The following is a 20731-nucleotide window of genomic DNA, read 5'->3' as shown; positions in this document are numbered from 1 at the left end:
TGGACTGCAATCCCATGATGCTTAAAGAGTAATGGCTGGGCGGGGCATGGTGGCTCACGCCTGTAATCCCAGCACTTTAGAGGGTGAGTTGGGAAGATGACCTGAGGTCAGCTTGGCCAACATGGTGAAACCTCATCTCTACTAAAAATACAAAAATCAGCAGGTGGATGGATGCCTGTAATCCCAGCTACTCGGGAGGCTGAGGCAGGAGAATCGCTTGAACCCGGGAGGCGGAGGTTGCAGTGAGCCAAGATCGTGCCTCTGCACTCTAGCCTGGGCGACAGAGCAAGACTCCATCTCAAAAAATAAAAAGAAAAAGAAAAAGAAAAAAGAAAAGAAAAAACAAAAGAGCAATGGCCAGACACCAGCCTAGAAAGCCCAGATGCCGGATAGGAGATAACGGTTCTCGCTCTCGGTTCACCTGAGCCTGATCATTACGGACTACAATATCCATGATGCCTGGGGAGCAATGGCCTTGAGAATATGGAGAGACAGCCCTGAAGCCCAATGGGAGATGTAGTCCCCTCCTCATTACTCTGCTGACCTGTGTTCTGGGCTCCTGACTCCAGTGCTGGGGACTCCTGGGGGGCTTTCCTCCTCCAGCCTCAGAGGGAGGTCCTCGGCGGGGAGTGGGGGGCCGGGAGAGGGTCTGGCGTTGGGAGCTCCAATCCAGAGGAGGCCGGACGTCGATGCGACTCAGCGGGGTGTGAGGCCGTACTGTGTCTCCTGAGGGGGCAGGGGGTCGCCGCGCAGGAGCAGAACGGGGACGGGGGAGACTGAGAGGTGAGGGAGGGCGAGAGAGTGGGGTGAACAGACTGTGGGAAGGAGAGAATCGGGGAACTGTGTCAACTAGAGCCCTCTCCATCAAGTTAATCTCAAGGATATGCCTCAGTCACTGTGTCTTACTGTCCCCTCTGGGTTAGAATTCTTCTCTACCATCCAAATCCAAATCCTCAGTAATGTCCGCTTTGTGGTATCTTCCCCTTCAATCTCCTCCCCGACAGGCTGTGACCCCCACAGGAGCCCCCGCAAGTCCCGCCCCCAACCACTTCCCAGCCCCGCCCTTCTCCTAGGCCACGCCCCCAACCCTGTCCTCTCTACTCACTCCGGGCTCCTCGCCCTCCGGATCTGGAGTCCAGGCTGGAGGTCAGTTGTGGGGCTGGGAGTGACCAGCCTGGGTCTACCACGACCTCTGGAGAGTCGAGCCACCTCCGGTGATTCAGAGATGCGCCCCTCTTCCCCTCTGCTCACCTCTGGGGGACCACCGGGGCCGCCAGGGCCCTCCCCGGGCTGGGGACGTGCGGGTGACCTGGGTTGCCCACTAGCGAATGGGCACAGAAAAGATATCGCTCCTTTGAACTTCATCACAGCCTTTTTCTCCTATCACAGGTGAGAATACAAGGATGCACCCAAAAAAAGGGAAGTTGTGTGCTATAAATCATCGTCCCCCTTCTGCAGACAGGGAAACTGAGGACTCCAGTGTGGAACTGATCTGTGCGCCAGGCCACAATGTCTATCCAGGTCGCTGGGCCCAATGCCCCGGAATATGGAATAGACTCAGCCAGAGAGTCCAGTTTCCAGCCTGACAATTGACGCAGGCCATGACAGAGCCTAAGGGATAATCTGACATTTTTTAAAAATCTGACACCATCCGCTGGGCGCGGTGGCTTAATCCTGTAATCCCAGCCCTTTGGGAGGCCGAGGCGGATGGATCACGAGGTCAAGAGATCGAGACCATCCTGGTCAACATGGTGAAACCCCGTCTCTACTAAAAATACAAAAAAATTTGGCCGGGCGCGGTGGCTCAAGCCTGTAATCCCAGCACTATGGGAGGCCGAGGCGGGTGGATCACGAGGTCGAGAGATCGAGACCATCCTGGTTAATGTGGTGAAACCCCGTCTCTACTAAAAATACAAAAAATTAGCTGGGCATGGTGGCGCGTGCCTGTAATCCCAGCTACTCAGGAGGCTGAGGCAGGAGAATTGCCTGAACCCAGGAGGCGGAGGTTGCGGTGAGCCAAGATCGCGCCATTGCACTCCAGCCTGGGTAACAAGAGCGACACTCTGTCTCAAAATAAATAAATAAATAAAATAAAATAAAATACAAAATAAAAATACAAAAAAATTATCTGGGCATGGTGGCACGTGCCTGTAATCCCAGCTACTCAGGAGGCTGAGGCAGGGGAATTGCCTGAATCTAGGAGGCGGAGGTTGCGCGAGATCGCGCCATTGCACTCCAGCCTGGGTAACAAGAGCGAAACTCCGTCTCAAAACAAACAAACAGCCGGGCGCGGTGGCTCAAGCCTGTAATCCCAGCACTTTGGGAGGCCGAGGCGGGTGGATCACGAGGTCAAGAGATCGAGACCATCCCGGTCAACATAGTGAAACCCCGTCTCTACTAAAAATACAAAAAATTAGCTGGGCATGGTGGCACGTGCCTGTAATCGCAGCTACTCAGGAGGCTGAGGCAGGAGAATTGCCTGAACCCAGGAGGCGGAGGTTGCGATGAGCTGAGATCGCGCCATTGCACTCCAGCCTGGGTAACAAGAGCAAAACTCTGTCTCGAAAAAAAAGAAAAAAAAACAAAAAACAAAAAAAAACAAAAAAACAAACAAAAAAACTGACACTATCTTTTACCTGACATTTAAACAATGCCACCTAAACAGGCTGCAGCTCAGGGGATGGAGACTTCAGAAGGAGCCAATCAGAGAGTGTGGAATATTGATCATTCCTGGGACAGAGCTAAGTGCGTGATTGAAAGATCAGCTGGGGGGCGGGGACGGACGAGGTGGTGGGCGGAACTTAAGGGAGAACGACTTTTGCTGATTGGAAGAGCTGACGTTGCCTGGAGGTGGTACCTTGGCTAGAAGACTGGTGATTGGACACTCTAGGGGCCCCCAAAGGGGAGGAGTTGGGATAATTAGACTGACCCAGGGTGGAGGTGCAGGATCAGGAGCATGGCCTGGGCCTCTACTCACCAGTCGTCCCCCTCCGCTCGGGAGGCCCGGCCCAGCGCCCGTAGCCAGCCCCGCAGGTCTTCTAAGGTGTCAGCGGCCAAAACGTAGGTCCTCATGCCCGGATGCTCCGCCTGCGGGAAGAGAGGTCTTGGAATCCCGACTCCTTGTGAAAAGGAGGACAGGGCAGATAGTGGTTGACTCCCATAAATGTAGTGCTTTGGGAAACCGAGGCAGGAGAATCGCTGGACACCAGCCTGGACAACATAGTGAGACCGCTCCTGTCTCAAAAATCAATCAATCAATCAAAAAAGTAGCCGCGCACCTGTTACTAGGGAGGCTGAGAGGGGAAGAAGACTGCAGTTTGCATCACTGCACTCGGGCCTGGGTGACAAAGCCAGAATGGAGAGAGCGAGAAGAAAGGGAGAGCCGGGCGCGGTGGCTCACGCCTGTAATCCCAGCATTTTGGGAGGCCGAGGCGGGCGGATCACGAGGTCAAAAGATCGAGACCATCCTGGTCAACACGGTGAAACCCCGTCTCTACTAAAAATACAAAAAATTAGCCGGGCGCGGTGGCTCAAGCCTGTAATCCCAGCACTTTGGGAGGCCGAGGCGGGTGGATCACGAGGTCAAGAGATCGAGACCATCCCAGTCAACATAGTGAAACCCCGTCTCTACTACAAATACAAAAAATTAGCTGGGCATGGTGGCGAGTGCCTGTAATCCCAGCTACTCAGGAGGCTGAGGCAGGAGAATTGCCTGAACCCAGGAGGTGGAGGTTGCGGTGAGCCGAGATCGTGCCACTGCACTCCAGCCTGGGTAACAAGAGCGAAACTCCGTCTCAAAAAAAAAAAAAAAAAAAAAAAAGAGAAAGGAAGAAAAGGAGAAAGAGAGAGAAAAAGGAGAAAGAAAAGGAGAAAGAATGAGAAATGAGAAAGAGAAAGAGAGGAGGAAGAGGGAGAAACAAGGAAAGAAAGAAAACGAAGGGAGGGAGGGAGGGAGAGAAAGAAAATAAAAGAATAACTGGCTAGACATGGTGGCTCACTCCTGTAATCCCAGCACTTTGGGAGGCAGAGGAGGGTTGGATCACCTGAGGTCAGGAGTTCAAGATCAGCCTGGCCAACATGGTGAAACCCCGTCTCTACTAAAAATACAAAAATTAGCCAGGCATGGCGGTGTGCACCTGTAATCCCAGCGACTCAGGAGGCTGAGGCAGGAGAATCGCTTGAACCCAGGAGCCGGAGATTGCAATGAGCCAAAATCATCCCATTGCACTCCAGCCTGGGTGACAAAGTGAGACTCTGTCTCAGAAAACAACAACAAAACAAAACAAAAAAACAGGAGGATGTGATGGACCCCTGTGAAGACAGGGGTCTTTAATCTCCAGTAATGGATTCTCCAGTGCTTGTTGGGACTTGAAGTTTCCTCCACAGATATCTACCCGTCCTCATCTCCCGTTCCCATCACCTGGGACACAACACGGATGGAGGGACTCACGGTGAAGGTGAAGCGCCGCCCTCGGGGGGCTCCCGGCCCATCTGGCCTAATATTGTAGCTGGGGAGCAGGACGCTGCCCAGGACGCTTTCCTCACGGCTGTCTGCAAAGAGGGGCTAGGGTCAAGGATCACACAGGGATCAGGAGGCCAAGAGGCTAGAGAGAAGGGCAGCTAGGGGGCCCTCCCACCCAAGCCAGCCAGCCACTGACCCTTGTAATAAAAGAGGCAGTGTCCGGAGAGGACGAACCAGCGGCGTTTCCAGAGACGGAGCCCCGAGCTGTCCTGGGGAGAGAGATGGGATGAGAGTCCTGAGTCAAGTGAACAGAAAAAGGAGATGAAAGCACTGACAATGGGGACAGAAAGAAACTTGGAGAGAGCAGAACAGAGACACAGACTGTGGGTCAAGGAAGTGGGGTGAGGCTGGGCATAATGGCTCACACCTGCAATCCCAGCACATTGAGAGGACGAGGCGGGCAGATCACTCCATTCCAGGAGTTTGAAAACAGCTTGGGCAACACGGTGAAACCCCATCTCTACTAAAAATGCAAAAATTAACATGGTGCCTGTAGTCCCAGCTACTCAGAAGGCTGAGGAGGGAGGATCACTTGAGCCTGAGAGTGGGGTGGAGGCACAGGAGAAAGACCCAGAGAGAGAGAAAAGACAGAGACAGATGTTGGGGGCATTGGAGGGGATCAGCTGAAAAGCTGGAAACTCTCTGAACACAGTAGAATAGAACAGAAGCCCTACTTCTGTTACAAGTGTGGTGGCTGAGCTCACATAGATTCTGGACACACTTGAACCTGACATTTACTGTTACCTACCCCACTTTCTTTTCTTTCTTTTTTGTTTTTTGTTTGAGACAGAGTCTGTCTCTGTAGCTCAAGGTGGAGTGCAATGGCATGATCTTGGCTCACTGCAACCTCCGCCTCCTGGGTTCAAGTGATTCTCCTGCCTCAGCCTCCCGAGTAGCTGGACTATAGGCACACACCACCATGCTCAGGTAGGTTTCTTTTTTATTTTTTTTTTTATTTTTATTTATTTATTTATTTATTTATTTTGAGATGGAGTTTCGCTCTTGTTGCCCAGGCTGGAGTGCTATGGCGCGATCTGGCTCGCCGCAACCTCCGCCTCCTGGGTTCAGGCAATTCTCCTGCCTCAGCCTCCTGAGTAGCTGGGACTATAGGCACATGCCACCATGCCCAGCTGATTTTTTGTATTTTTAGTAGAGACGGGGTTTCACTATGTTGACCAGGATGGTCTCGATCTCTTGACCTCGTGATCCACCCGCCTTGGCCTCCCAAAGTGCTGGGATTACAGGCTTGAGCCACCGTGCCCGGCCTTTTTTTTTTTTTTTTTAAGATGGGGTTTCACCATGATGGCTAGGTTGGTCTTGAACTCCTGACCTCAGGTGATCCACCCACCTCAGCCTCCCAAAATGCTAGGATTACAAGCGTGAGCCATCGCGCCCGGCTGTACCGTTTGTGTTATGTGCATGGTTTGTGCCCTGGTACTGGGAACACTGTAAGCGTTCGAGAAGTAGTCAAGAAAGAATGAATGGGCCAGGCGCTATGGCTCACGCCTGTAATCCCAGCACTTTGGGAGGCCTACGTGAGTAGATCACAAGATAGAGAGATCAAGACTATCCTGGCCAACATGGTAAAACCCCGTCTCTACTAAAAATACAAAGATTAGCTGGGCGTGGTGGCACATGCCTGTAGTCCCAGCTACTTGGGAAGCTGAGGCAGGAGAATCGCTTGAACCTGGGAGGCGGAGGTTGCAGTGAGCTGAGATCACACAGCTGCACTCCAGCCTGGCAACAGAGCGAGACTCCATCAAAAAAAAAAAAAAAAAGTTATCAAGAAATAGCCAGCATAATGGCTCACACCTGTAATCCAAGCATTTTAGAAGGCTGAAGCAGGTGGATCACTTGAGGTCAGCAGTTTGAGACCACTCTGGCCAACATGGTAAAACCCTGTCTCCACTGAAATACAAAAATTAGCTAGTCATGCCTGTAAGCCCAGCTATTTGGGAGGCTGAGGCAGGAGAATCGCTTGAACCTCGGGGGCAGGGGTTGCAGTGAGTCGAGATCTCACCACCGTGATCTCAGCTCACTGCAACCTCCGCCTCCCAGGTTCAAGCGATTTTCCTGCCTCAGCTTCCCGAGTATCTGGGACTACAGGCATTCTTTCATCAAAAGAATGAAACAGGGGCCGGGCGCGGTGGCTCAAGCCTGTAATCCCAGCACTTTGGGAGGCCTAGGCGGGTGGATCATGAGGTCAAGAGATGGAGATGAAACCCCGTCTCTACTAAAAATACAAAAAAAAAAAAAAAAAAAAAAAAAAAAAAAAAAATTAGCTGGGCATGGTGGCGCGTGCCTGTAATCCCAGCTACTCAGAAGGCTGAGGCAGGAGAATTGCCTGAACCCAGGAGGCGGAGGTTGCGGTGAGCTGAGATCGCGCCATTGCACTCCAGCCTGGGTAACGATCGAAACTCCGTCTCAAAAAAAAAAAAAAAGAATGAAACAGGCCAGACATGGTGGCTCACATCTGTAATCCAAGCACTTTGGAGGCCACGGTGGGCGGATCATCTGAGGTCAGGAGGTCAAGACCAGCCTGACCAACATGGTGAAACGCCGTCTTTAAAAAAAAAAAGAAAGAATGAAACAATGACAGAATAAGGGGAGGGGCAGTGATAGCAAGAAAAAGAAAGCCTATTTGGGGACTTGGAAGGAGAGAGACAGAGGACAGCCAGGGTCACAGACACAAGTGTCCTTTTCCTTCTCCCACTGACCCCACCTGCTTGTGAAGCCAGCCGCGGATGTGCACGGGCAGGTTGGGGTCCCTCCTCAGGGCATTGCCTCTCTTCCCAAAGGCATGGACCTTGTTTACTGGCCGGGTGGGCTTCTGAGGAGAGAAGGGAACAGAGTGAACAGGGAGAGCCTAGGATGGGCCCGGGAGTGGGTGAGGGGAACACAGGTAACTGTGGCTATCACTTGGCTGCCCTGAGAAATGGGTCAAGGACCAACCGGGCACTGTGGCTTATGCCTTTAATTCCCGCACTTTGGGAGGCTGAGGCAGGAGGATCACATGAGGCCAGGAGTTTGAGGCCAGCCTGGCCAACATGGTGAAACCCCCGTTTCTACTCAAAATATAAAAATTAGAGCCAGGCGCGGTGGCTCAGGCCTGTAATCCCAGCACTTTGGGAGGCTGAGGCGGGTGGATCACGAGGTCGAGAGATCAAGACCATCCTGGTCAACAAGGTGAAACCCCGTCTCTACTAAAAATACAAAAAATTAGCTGGGCATGGTGGCGTGTGCCTGTAATCCCAGCTACTTAGGAGGCTGAGGCAGGAGAATTGCCTGAACCCAGGAGGCGGAGGTTGCAGTGAGCCGAGATTGCGCCATTGCACTCCAGCCTGGGTAACAAGAGCGAAACTCCGTCTCAAAAAAAAAAATAAAAATAATTAGCCAGGCACATTGGTGTATGTTCGTAGTCCCAGCTACTCAGGAGGCTGAAGCACAAGAATCTCTCAAACAGGAATCAGAGGTGGTAGTGAGCCAAGATTGCGCCACTGCACTCCAGTCTGGGCAACAGAGCCAGACTCTATCTCAAAAAAAAAGAAAGAAAGAAAAAGGTCATGGCCGGGGCTGAATGTGGAGATCAAAATTGGGAGGTACTTCCAAAGGAGGGCCTTTGGGATCTGAACTAGGACTACAGGCTGGAAGGTCCCCATTATCAGGGAGAACTCTCATGCTGATGAATTCACCAGTGATGAATCCTGGTAAATCGAAGGATGCCTTAGTGCCCTGCGGTCACAGCCCTCCAAGTCCAAGGAGAGGAATCCTCAAATCCCTCCATCTTGCGGGGATGGGGCCATGCCTCCCAACGAACACAGATGTCTCACGCAGCCTCAGCCAGGTCCCCACTGTATGCCCTTCCCTGGAAGCGGTGATACTGACCAGGGCTGAGATCAAATCTATGGGCTCTGAACTTGGGAAATAAAATGTGTGGAATGGCAGAAGGAGAAAGAAATGAGTGTCATCCCTACGCTTTGGGCTGGGATACAAGCATCTGAGGGCCCCTTGGGTCTTATTGTCAGAGAAGGGTCTTTCCTCATAGGATTTCTTTTTTTGTTTTTCTTCTTTAGAGAAAGGGTTTCACAATGTTGGCCAGGCTGGTCTCAAACTCCAGACCTTGGGTGATCCACCCACCTCGGTCACCCAAAGTGCTGGGATTGCTGGGATTACAAGCGTGAACCACCACACCTGGCCTTTTTTTTTTTTTTTTTTTGAGATGGAGTCTTGCTCTGTTGCCCAGGCTTGAGTGCAGTGGTGCCATCTCGGCTCACTGCAACCTCCGCCTCCCAGGTTCAAGCGGTTCTCCTGCCTCAGCCTCCTGAAGCTGCGATTATAGGTACGCACCACCATACCCAGCTAATTTTTGTATGTTTAGTAGAGACGGGGTTTTACCATGTTGGTCAGGCTGGTCTCGAACTCCTGGCCTCACGATCCACACGCCTCGGCCCCCCAAATTGCTGGGCTTACAGGCGTGAGCCACCGCGCCTGGCCCTCCTTACAGGATTTCTTTAGTGGGTAGATTGGATGGCGAGAGATAGGACAGCAAGTTCTAGCACTAATCAGGAGCAGCCACTACTTCTGAGAACTCGAGGGGCCTCATGGCTGGGGAGTGGCTTTATCTTAGCAACCAGGGTCAAAGAAGGTTGTTACTCTGGTTTAGAATTAGGAAAATACAAGGGGTGGGGACAGAGCTGGGAGTGCCTCTGAATTCCTAGCTGTGGCTGGTAGGCGATTCGGGACCTTGCTATGTCTAGCAGACCCCGTTGCTAAGGATCCTTGTCGTTAACCAGAGTCCTTGGGGAGACAGAGGGATGGGCAGCCTGGAGCCCCACCTTCCTCCCCATCCCTGCCAGGAAGCTCGAACCTTAGGGCTCAGGCTGCTCAGTGAGGAGATGGTGGAAACGCTGCTGGCCAGGCTCAGGCTGCTTCGAGGTCGGCTCCCCTCCATCGAGGGCTGGGGGAGAGAAAGAAAGAGGCTGTGTCTCTGCAGTGACGGGTGCAGGACAGGGATGGGGTCAGGAGCTTGGAGGTCGGAGGAGGCTGAGGAGAAAGAGCCTGTTGTTTCGGGACTGGGGGGCTGGGGGAGGCCATGGCCTGTGACCACATACCAAGAGTGGTGCCAAGAGAGGTAGGCGGCCCTGGCAGCTGTGGGAGGGGGCAGCTGTCTGTAGCCCAGGCGGGAGAATAGGGGCTCCTTTATTCCTGCCCACTGGACTCAGGACAGGAATTTGATCCTCTCTGTGCTCATGGACCCCCCATTCCCTGCCTCCTTCCTGCTGTCCCCGGCTACCTGTCTCTTGCCCTCCCACACGCACCCCCAAACCATCCCTGCCAACTCCCCAAGCCAAGTCGTGCAGCACCAGGAATGTGCACCCAGGGAGCCCCTCCCAGCGCAGCCGGGGAACTTACCCAGCTCTGGGGTCCCGAGGACAGGGGCGAGGGGCACCCAGGCAGTCTCCCGCCTCCTTTGTCTCTTAGCGGCTCTCTCTCATCGCGCTAGATCTCTCTTCACCTGCTCACTCGCACTTTGTGTCTCTGTCTCCCGTCTCTTACGTCCTCTGTCTCTCTGTCTCTCTCTCTCTCTCTCTCCCCCCCCACACACTCTCTCTCCCCCCAGTCCCACCTTCTGCGTCTCTCGCTGATCTCTATCTCTTCCAGTCTCTCTCTCGCTCGTTGTCTCCCTCCCTCCCTCTGTCTCTCCAATCTGTTTCTGTCCAAATCTTTTATTGCCAGACTCACAGGGTCTCTTCCTTAAGTCTCTCCTTCATTCGCCCCCCCCCACGCTGTCACCCCGTTTCCTCTCTCCCTCACTCCCAGTCTCTTCCTCTCTCTCTCTCTCCCCGGCTCTCCACGTCTGCCGTTTCCTCCCCTTTCTCTTTCCGATTTCCCTTCTCACTTTCTCCCTTCCTCCCTCTCCCAGTTTCTCCTTCCTCTCTGCTGGTCTTTCCCGGCCTCTGCCAGCCGCCCACGCCGCTGTTCTGCCCTCCCAGTCCCGGCTGTCCCCGCCCCTTCTGGCCTCCCCATGACAGCCTGACCCCTGGCTCAGCTGCCCCCACCGCTGAGGGGAGGCGCTATGGGCCCCCCAATTCCCGGGCCCCCTGAGGACCAAAGCTGGGACTTGGCAGGGTTGGGAGGGTGGCACCTGAGGCCTGCCCTCCTTGGACCCCGTGGGTTTGCTGAGATTGGGGGCCTGGGCCGCCGGTGTCCTAAAGGGAGGGCGCTTGTGTCTTGCAAGGGGTGGGGACTCAGACTTCCAAGGCCCCGGAGCGTCCGGGTTAGGGATCCAGTCTCGGGGTGCCTGAGACGTCCGAGGAGGAGTCAGGACTCCCGAGTTGGGAGCGAGCTGGGGGTCTGGAAGCGTGGCTGTGAGTGGATGGGGCCAGGGATGGTGTGTCCAGGCCCCTCTAAGGAGAAAGCGGGGTGGTCCCAGGAGTGGAGGGTGAAAAGGAGAGTTCCAGATCTCCAGCTCAGATCCAGGGGACAGTTCTCTTCCAGACTGAGGACAACTGCCTCAGGAGGGAGACTCGGTTCCTTAGTCTGTTTTGAGGAACAAGATGATGCACCTGGGCTGGGTGCCGAGGCTCACACCTGCAATCCCAGCGCTTTGGGAGGCTGAAGCGGGTGGATTGCCCGACGTCAGGAGGTCAAGACCAGCCTGGCCAACGTGGCGAAACCCCGTCTCTACTAAAAATACAAAGCCAGGCGTGGGGGTGGGTGTAAGGCCAGTTGCCTCCCTGGGAGCTCAGACGCGCCCATCCCTCTCCACCCCTGAAAATTACGTCACCAGAACCTGCACGCAGCATCTAGCTTTGCCACGCCCACCTCTGCACTCAACACTAAACTCTGCACTCGGCACCTAGCCCACCTTGGAAACCCCCTCTGCACTCGGCACTAAACTCTGCACTCGGCACTAAACTCTGCACTCGGCACCTAGCCCACCTTGGAAACCCCCTCTGCACTCGGCACTAAACTCTGCACTCGGCACCTAGCCCACCTTGGAAACCCCCTCTGCACTCGGCACTAAACTCTGCACTCGGCACCTAGCCCACCTTGGAAATCCCCTCTGCACTCGGCACTAAACTCTGCACCCGGCACCTAGCCCACCTTGGAAATCCCCTCTGCACTCGGCACCCGGCTTTGCACTCTACAATAAACTCTGCACTCGGCACCTAGCCCATCTTGGAAATCCCCTCTGCACTCGGCACTAAACTCTGCACTCGGCACCTAGCCCACCTTGGAAATCCCCTCTGCACTCGGCACCCGGCTTTGCACTCTACATTAAACTCTGCACTCGGCACCTAGCCCACCTTGGAAATCCCCTCTGCACTCAGCACCAGGCTCTGCACTCCACACTAAACTCTGCACCGGGCACCTAGCCAGCCGTTGGAAAACCCCGCCAAAATTTAAAAGACGCCCCGCCAAAACCTGCCCAATAGCGAGCGCATTGCCCTGTCCAGCCCTCTGGCCGGAAATCCCGCCTACCTACTTAGAGCCGCTTGCCACACCCACGTGCTGTTTCTCCACAGCCAGTCAGAGCACCTTCCCTTCCTATAGGACCCCAGGCCTGAGAGGAGTGAGGCGCGACTTTTCTGGCCCCCCTCCCTGGGCTACCGAACCTCGCCCAGGAGCTGAATAAATTGGGGTCTAATTGTTCTCATGCAGGCCTCAGTTTCCCCATTTTAAACTCGGCAATAAACCTTTCAGAGAATAAACCTTACAGTGGGTGCTGTTAATCCCAGCTACTCAAGAGTCTGAGGCAGGAGAATCGCTTGAACCCGGGAGGCAGAGGCTGCAGTGAGCTGAGATGGCGCCACTACACTCCTGCCTGGGTGACAGAGCAGGACTCTGTCTCAAAGGGAAAAAAAAAAAAAAAGATTATGCACCCGTAGGTAGGGAAGGAGAGCGGGGGTTGGGGGGGCTGGAACTGGAACCCCGGGCCTGGAATTTGTAGCAGAAGCCCCCAGATCAGAGGAAGAGTGCCGCCCGGGCAGAGCTGTGGTTTGTGGAGGCAGAGCCACTGCCTAAGCCTGAAGCAGATGAAACCCAGGAGTGGAGCCTTGTGCCAGTGACCAGGAAGGAATCCCAGCTTTTGGTTTAGCCACCACTCCCCATACATCTGTGGAGCACCTACTGTGTGCAGGCACTGGTGCAGCCACTGAGAAGAAAGCAGTGAGCCCTGGTCGGGTGCAGTGGCTCACGCCTGTCATCCCAGCACTTTGGGAGGCCAAGGCAGGAGGATCACTTGAGACCAGGAGTTCAAGACCAGCCCGGGCATCATAGGGAGACCCTGTCTATATTGAGAAAATTAACTAAAAAAAAAAAGCAGTGAGCCCCGCAGAGTGCCTGATCTTATAGTGCTTACATCCTTGTTCTCATTTGCAAGGAATCTGGACCCTGCTGTGGACCATCTTGGTCAACCGGCTTCATTTCTAAGCCTGTTTCCCCATCTGTGAAATGGGAACAATGACACACTCGGAGAGGAAACCGACCGGATGTGAAAATGGGAGACTCTAGGTGGGGCCTGCTGGTCAAATTGGGGTGGGAGACTGGGCGCAGTGGCTCACGCCAGTAATCCCAGCACCTTGGGAAACCAAGGGGGGCAGATCACCTGAGCTCAGGAGTTTGAGACCAGCCTGGTCAACGTGGCGAAACACTGTCTCTACTAAAAATAGAAAAATTGGCCGGGCGCGGTGGCTCACGCCTGTAATCCCAGCACTTTGGGAGGCCGAGGCGGGTGGATCACGAGGTCGAGAGATCGAGACCATCCTGGTCAACATGGTGAAACCCCGTCTCTACTAAAAATACAAAAAATTAGCTGGGCATGGTGGCGCGTGCCTGTAATCCCAGCTACTCAGGAGGCTGAGGCAGGAGAATTGCCTGAACCCAGGAGGCGGAGGTTGCGGTGAGCCGAGATCGCGCCATTGCACTCCAGCCTGGGTAACAAGAGCGAAACTCCGTCTCAAAAAATAAATAAATAAATAGTTAAATAAATTGGGGTGGGAAGGCATCTGCCCTGAGGTACGAGAACTGGTCCGCGGTTGAGGCAGGACCACGCATTTGATTGACAGTTCGCCGATTGGGGAGGCGTGGTCACGAGCGGAAACTGCGCTGTGACGTCACAAAGGTTGGACTCTCCCCGAAAAGTCCTGTCTTACTTTCACTTCTCACCCTTCGGGGTGTGGTCTCGAAACCCCGCCTCTCCCCGTGACGTCAGCACGCCGGGCGAGGTAGACTATAAAAGCTTCGAGGACGCATTCTGCGTACATTTTCTTGGTTACCACCCGGATTGTTGTTCACGTGCTAGACGCCACAGGACCTTGCGCCCGCTTGTCGCCTCCGCGCTTGAGGCAGCCATAGATACTCTGAGTTCCCAGAATCCCAACGCCTGAGGGTGAGATGAACGCGCTGGCCTTCCTAGCCGTCCGGACCTGTGATCGCTTCTGGCAGCCCGAGCCGGCGCTCCTACCCCCGGGGTGACGTGCAGTCCCCAGCCGGTGAGTAAGGGGTCGGAACGCCTGGGTCCCCACGGGGCTGGGGGCACAGATTTAAGAAGGAGAAGGGGTTGGGATCCTGGAGTCCTGAGCCTGAGGGAGGAGGGATCTGGAAGTCAGATTCTTGGGTCCCTCTTGAAGGAATCATCTGGCAAGTGGGGGGGTCGGGTCAGAACGTTTGAGTCTCCAAGAGAGGAGCGTGTGGGGGTTTGACTTGTCAATCTTCAGCAGGATGAGCTAGCTAGGGACTATGACCTTATCCCCAAGGGAAGCAAGTAAAAGACTTGTTCTTGGAACTGGGATTTCGGCGTCTGAGCAAAGAGGAGGCTGGGGGCTTGGAACCTTGGATTTAAGGAAGAACTAGGGGCTCAGATTCCTGGCTCTTGAGTGATGAGAGAGAATGGAGCCAAGGGACAGAGGGGAGTGGCTGAGATCAGAAAGGAATTTGGGGCAGAGGCTCACGTGTTTACAATAGTTGTGTTACTATTTTTGTTGCTATGACTCATAGTCATGCCCGAATGCCATCTCCTTAATGGCTCCTCAACTTTATTTTTTTCCTCCCCCTTTTCCAGCCCAGACACATGGCCCCAGGCCAAGCACCCCATCAGGCTGCCCGCTGGAGGGATGCCCACCCTTTCTTCCTCCTGTCCCCAGTGATGGGCTTCCTCAGCCGGGCCTGGAGCCGCCTGAGGGGCCCGGGACCTCCAGAGCCCTGGCTGGTAGAAGCAGTAAAAGGAGCAGAAGCTGGCCTGGAGGGAGAAGCTAAGACTCCTCTGACAACCCCCGCTACCCCTTGGGGCGGATACTCTGAAGAGGAGGCTGAAGACAGTGGACGCCCTGAAGGGGACAGAGAAGAGCTGGACCTGAAAACCAGCACTTCCCTTCCTGAAGCCTGGGGACTTTCAGATGATGACAATAAGTACAATGAGGAAGAAGCAACCGGTGTCCCTAGAGGGCAGGGAAGTCAATTTGCAGATGGCCAGCGAGCTCCCCTGTCTCCCAGCCTTCTGATAAGGACCCTGCAAGTTTCTGATAAGAACCCAGGGGAGGAGAAAGCCAAGGAAGAGGGAGTTGCTGAAGATGAGGGAGTCAACAGGTTCCCTTATCCTCTGTCACACCGGGAGTGTTGTTCAGCGGTAGAGGAGGAGGACGATGAAGAAGCTGCAGAGGAAGAAGCTTGCAGAACCTCCACTTCCGTCCTGTCTCCAGGATCCAAGCCCGGCACTTGGGTGTCTTGCCCAGGGGAAGAAGAGAGTCAAGCCACGGAGGTCGACGGAAGAACAGAAAAAAGTCAAGGAGCCAGGGAGACCCCTGTGTCACCCACATCTTCAGGCTCTTACTCCACGGCCTGGGAGTATCATTCAGGAGAGGCGTCCAAGGAGAAGGAAAAGGCACACGAAGAAGTTGCGAAAGGAAAAGCTGCCCCAGGGCCACACTCCTCAGCCCCAGCTCCGAGTCCCCAGCTCAGGGCCTGGCGATGCCAACCCAGTGATGAAGAGGAAGGTGAGGTCAAGGCTTTGGGGGCAGCCGAGAAGGATGGAGGAGCTGATCCTCCCTGCATCCCTGCCGCAAGTGCCTTCCTGAAGGCCTGGGTGTATCAGCCAGGAGAGGACACAGAGGAAGAGGAAGGGGAGGAAGAAGATGAGGACAGTGACTCTGGATCAGATGAAGAGGGAGACGCTGAGGGTTCCTCTTCCACTCCTGCCACAGGTACCTTCTTGAAGGCCTGGGTGTATCAGCCAGGAGAGGACACAGAGGAAGAGAAGGCGGAAGATGAGGACAGTGATACGGGATCAGCTGAGGATGAGGGAGAAGCTGAGACTTCCGCTTCCACACCCCCTGCAAGTGCTTTCTTGAAGTCCTGGGTATATCGGCCAGGAGAGGACACAGAGGAGGAGGAAGATGAGGACAGTGATACGGGATCAGCTGAGGATGAGGGAAAAGCTGAGACTTCTGCTTCCACACCCTCCGCAAGTGGTTTCTTGAAGGCTTGGGTGTATCGGCCGGGAGAGGACACAGAGGAGGAAGACGAGGATGCAGACAGTGAGGATACGGAAGATGATTCAGAAGCAGCTGTGGGAGAAACTGAGTCAACCCCACATCCATCCCACCCAGCCCAGAGTGCCCGCTTCAGGGACTGGGTATATCGACCTGGGAAGAAGACAGAGGAAGAGGAAGCTACTGAGTACTGGGGAGAAGCTGAGCCCTGCCCCTTCCGAGTGGCCATCTATGTACCCGGAGAGCAGCCACCGCCTCCCTGGGCTCCTCCCAGGTTACCCCTCCGACTGCAGAGGCGGCTCAAGCACCCAGAATCACTGACCCGAGATCTGGACCCTGAGACTCCCTTAAAGGCCAGAAAGGTGGGTGCTGAGAGCCCAGATTCTTTTTTTTTTTTTTTTTTTTTTTTGAGACGGAGTTTCGCTCTTGTTACCCAGGCTGGAGTGTAATGGTGCGAGAGAGCCCAGATTCTTGAGTCTTAGAGAGAAGCGGGGCTGGAGGCTGAGACTCCTGGGTCCCCGTAGTCGCAGAGGGTTGCATGTGACCTCCATAGGGAGGGCTGTGTACGCTGTCATGCAATCCCTTGTAAGAGGCCAGGCCCCTGGGGGAGGAGGGAGCAGCTGTGGCTCATGGCAGCCCCAGGAAACCACCTCTGCCTTCAGTGAGTCAGACGGAGATTCCTGTGACAGTGACAGGGACGTGACTCGCCAGATAGAAAGCATTTTTGTGTAACTAATTTTTGTTTGCTTCTCTCTCTCCCTGCCCTCCCCATCCGGATTCCCATGGCTGTGTGCATTTCCTCTCTGTGTCCCCATGTCTGCCCCCAGGTCCACTTCTCTGAGAAGGTCACCGTCCATCTGCTGGCTGTCTGGGCAGGGCCAGCCCACGCCGCCCGCCAGGGCCCCTGGGAGCAGCTTGCCCGGGATCGCAGCCGCTTTGCACGCCGCATTGCCCAGACCCAGGAGTTGCTGAGCCCCTGCCTCACCCCTACTGCCCGGGCCAGAGCCTGGGCACGCCTCAGGAACCCACCTTTAGCCCCCATCCCTGCCCTCACCGAGACCTTGCCTTCCCCCTCTGTCCCTTCATCCCCAGTTCAGGCCACACCCTTGAGCCAAGCTGTGGCCACACCCTCCCCCTCCTGTCTAGGTCCCCTGGACCTCAGTGGGAGGCGTGGCTAAGACCAACTGGTTTGCCTATAATTTAACTATTTATTTTTTTCTACGTGTGGGTTTATGTAAGGAATAAAGCCTTTTGATTTGTAGCAAGCAGCGTCTGTGTGTGTGTGTCAGAAACTGATAGCATCCTACTTACAGTTACCCGAGGTAGCTGGGGAGAGAAGAGCATAACACAAAGCACCTCAGGCCAGGTGGGGTGGCTCATGCCTGTAATCCCAGTACTTTGGGAGGCTGAGGCAGGTGGATTGCCTGAGGTCAAGAGTTCGAGACCAGCCTGGTCAACGGGGAGAAACCTTAGATTCCTACTGTGGGAAGTAGAAAAGTTCCTCTTTAAAGTTCTCTTTACTGTTAAAGAATAAGTGTGCTGGCCGGGCGTGGTGGTTCATGCCTATAATCCTAGCACTGTGGGAGGCCGAGGTGGGTGGATCACCTGAGGTCAGGAGTTCAAAACCAGTCTGGCCATCATGGTGAAACCCCTTTTTTAAAGAAAAAAATAAAAGAATACGTGTACTGATAACTTTTTTTAAGCCCTATCCTATGTAGCTGTTAGACATGCCATGCTTACAGGCACATAGTACCTTCTATGTCTTGTACTTTAACCAGGATACCTGTGCTGGACGTGCTCACAGGCTTGTCCCAGCTCTCCATTGCTTTTACCTATTTGAAAAAGTTTTAAGTTGTGAGCCAATCGAGTTTTAGTTTACATTGTGAGGTCTGGCTCCAACCAATGGAGATAAGACACAGCAGTAAGGACAACCCCAAATTCATAAGGGATCAACTTGTCTGCTTTTCATTTGTTCATTATACTCTTGTGGCAAGGTGGCTAGTGAGGGTACCCTTCCTGCAGTTCAGGAAATAAAATTTGTGTTGCTGAAAGATTCTTTGTCTCAGTGTTAATTTTTCTTTGCAGCACCAAGCATCTGTTTCTAACATTAGTGATGTTATCTGCAGAAGTCATTGAGGAAATTGCGTATCTTGTGACCTCCAGAATAATGACTAATCATCTACCTCTAATTTTTTTTTTTCTGTTTTATTTTGTGAGATGGAGTCTCACTCTGTCACCCAGGCTGGAATGCAGTATCTCGATCTCGGCTCACTGCAACCTCCACCCCCTGGGGTTCAAGTGAATCTCCTGCCTCAGCCTCCTGAGTAGCTGGGACTACAGGGGTGCACCACCATACACAGCTAATTTTCTTGGTATTTTTAGTAGAGACGGGGTTTCGCTATGTTGACCAGGCTGGTCTCAAACTCTCGACCTCGTGATCCACATCAGCCTCGGAAAGTGCTGTGATTACAGACATAAGCCTGCACTACTGCACCCAGCCTCTACCTCTCATTTTTACCTTTTTGTTGTTATTGAGGCAAAGTCTCGCTGTGTCACCAGGCTGGAGTGCAGTGGCGCAATCTCGGCTCACTGCAACCCAGAATTCAAGCAATTCTCCTGCCTCAGCCTCCCTTGTACCCGAGATGACAGGCATGCACTACCACGCACGGCTAATTTTTGTATTAATCTACCTCTAGACCTTGCAGAATTCAGGCTCCACTCATCCTCCTAACCTGATGGCTTTTCATTAGCATTACAAAAGTAGCTTAGTTTTGGGAAGGGTTATTCTCATTTAAACTAGAAACTAAAGGCCTGGGCACGGTGGCCCATGCCTGTAATCCCAGCAGGTGGACAGATTACTTGAGGTCAGGAGTTTGAGACAAGCCTGGCCAACATGGTTAAATCCTAACTCTACTAAAAGTTTTTAAAAAATAAATGAGGAGCCGGGCACGGTGGCTCAAGCCTGTAATCCCAGCACTTTGGGAGGCCGAGACAGGTGGATCACAAGGTCAAGAGATCGAGACCATCCTGGTCAACATGGTGAAACCCCGTCTCTACTAAAAATACAAAAAATTAGCTGGGCATGGTGGTGCGTGCCTGTAATCCCAGCTACTCAGGAGGCTGAGGCAGGAGAATTGCCTGAACCCAGGAGGCGGAGGTTGCGGTGAGCCGAGATCGCGCCATTGCACTCCAGCCTGGGTAACGAGAGCGAAACTCAGTCTCAAAAAAAAATTTAAAAATAAATAAATAAATAAATGAGGGCCGGGCGCGGTGGCTCATGCTTGTAATCCCAGCACTTTGGGAGGCCGAGGTGGGTGGATCACGAGGTCAAGAGATCAAGACCATCCTGGTCAACATGGTGAAACCCTGTCTCTACTAAAAATACAAAAAATTAGCTGGGCATGGTAGCGTGTGCCTGTAATCCCAGCTACTCTGGAGGCTGAGGCAGGAGAATTGCTTGAACCCAGGAGGCGGAGGTTGTGGTGAGCCGAGATCGCGCCATTGCACTCCAGCCTGGGTAACAAGAGCGAAACTCCGTCTCAAAAAAAAAAAAAAAAAGATGGGTGTGGTGGTTCACACTGGTAATCCCAGCTACTCTGGAGGCTGAAGCAGAATTCCTTGAGTAGTCAGGGAGGTGGACCAAGACTCCATCTCAAAAAAAGAACATGTATAAATCTTTTTGTTTTGTTTTTTTTTTGAGACGGAGTTTCGCTCTTGTTACCCAGGCTGGAGTGCAATGGCGCGATCTCGGCTCACCACAACCTCTGCCTCCTGGGTTCAGGCAATTCTCCTGCCTCAGCCTCCTGAGTAGCTGGGATTACGGGCACGCGCCACCATGCCCAGCTAATTTTTTGTATTTTTAGAAGAGACGGGGTTTCACCATGTTGACCAGGATGGTCTCGATCTCTTGACCTCGTGATCCACCTGCCTCGGCCTCCCAAAGTCCTGGGATTACAGGCTTGAGCCACCGTGCCCGGCCTCTTTTTTTTTTTTTGAGACAGAGTCTCACTCTGTCACCCAGGTTGTAAGTGCAGTGAAGTGATCTCAGCTCACTGCAACCTTCACCTCCCAGGTTCAAGCAATTCTCCTGCCTCAGCCTCCTAGGTAGCTGGGACTACAGGTGCGTGCCACCATGCCTGACACCATTATTATAAATTTTTTGTATTTCTAGTAGAGATGGAGTTTCACCATATTGGCCAGGGTGGTCTCGAATTCCTGACCTTGTCACTTGCCCGCCTCAGCCTCTCAAAGTGCTGGGATTACAGGTGTGAGCCACCTTGCTGGGCCAACACCTATAAATTAAATGTCTCCCATAGTTAGCTTGGTCCAAGCCCAGGAGTGATTAAGGGCAGTTTGGAGATTAAAGGCAAAGGCAAGATGGGGTTGGTTAGAGCAGATCTCTTTCATTGTTACAATTTTCTCACTGTTTGTTTTTTTTTTTTTTAGACAGAGTTTCACTCTTGTTACCCAGGCTGGAGTGCAATGGCGCGATCTCGGCTCACCACAACCTCCGCCTCCTGGGTTCAGGCAATTCTCCTGCCTCAGCCTCCTGAGTAGCTGGGATTACAGGCACGCACTACCATGCCCAGCTAATTTTTTTGTATTTTTAGTAGAGACGGGGTTTCACCATGTTGACCAGGATGGTCTCAATCTCTTGACCTCGTGATCCACCCGCCTCGGCCTCCCAAAGTGCTGGGATTACAGGCTTGAGCCACCG

General features: G+C 53.6%; 2 protein-coding genes across 15 annotated transcripts in view; one reads left to right on the top strand and one right to left on the bottom strand.

The window, feature by feature from the left end:
- PLEKHA4 (pleckstrin homology domain containing A4) overlaps nucleotides 1-10493 on the bottom strand; it is a 29134-nt gene extending 18641 nt beyond the window's left edge. For 11 of the 14 annotated variants that reach the window (XM_039465678.2, XM_039465681.2, XM_074386094.1 and 8 more), the window contains exons 1-8: nucleotides 9935-10493; nucleotides 9390-9479; nucleotides 7245-7352; nucleotides 4659-4731; nucleotides 4451-4551; nucleotides 2978-3087; nucleotides 1106-1321; nucleotides 545-815 (exon numbers count right to left, since the gene is read on the bottom strand). In XM_039465678.2, coding sequence (XP_039321612.2) covers nucleotides 545-815; nucleotides 1106-1321; nucleotides 2978-3087; nucleotides 4451-4551; nucleotides 4659-4731; nucleotides 7245-7352; nucleotides 9390-9473 — 963 coding nt within the window. In that variant the 5' untranslated portion in view covers nucleotides 9474-9479; nucleotides 9935-10493. Of the gene's footprint in view, nucleotides 1-544; nucleotides 816-1105; nucleotides 1381-2977; nucleotides 3088-4450; nucleotides 4552-4658; nucleotides 4732-7244; nucleotides 7353-9389; nucleotides 9480-9934 lie in introns of those variants that run through there. The other 3 variants (XM_039465679.2, XM_039465680.2, XM_074386097.1) reach the window with 3 other exon arrangements.
- Nucleotides 10494-13778: 3285 nt separating this feature from the next.
- On the top strand, nucleotides 13779-17275 carry PPP1R15A (protein phosphatase 1 regulatory subunit 15A). The gene is made up of 3 exons (XM_010351044.3): nucleotides 13779-14019; nucleotides 14589-16376; nucleotides 16842-17275. Exons 2-3 carry the CDS (start codon nucleotides 14598-14600, stop codon nucleotides 17190-17192), a joined length of 2130 nt encoding a protein of 709 aa, XP_010349346.3. The 5' UTR covers nucleotides 13779-14019; nucleotides 14589-14597; the 3' UTR covers nucleotides 17193-17275.
- The last annotated feature ends 3456 nt before the right edge of the window (nucleotides 17276-20731 follow it).

This window comes from Saimiri boliviensis, chromosome 14, assembly GCF_048565385.1.
Source record: "Saimiri boliviensis isolate mSaiBol1 chromosome 14, mSaiBol1.pri, whole genome shotgun sequence".
NCBI classification, from domain to species: domain Eukaryota; kingdom Metazoa; phylum Chordata; class Mammalia; order Primates; family Cebidae; genus Saimiri; species Saimiri boliviensis.
Note: the sequence above shows the minus strand (reverse complement) of the source record. Positions and strands in the feature narration are given on the sequence as shown.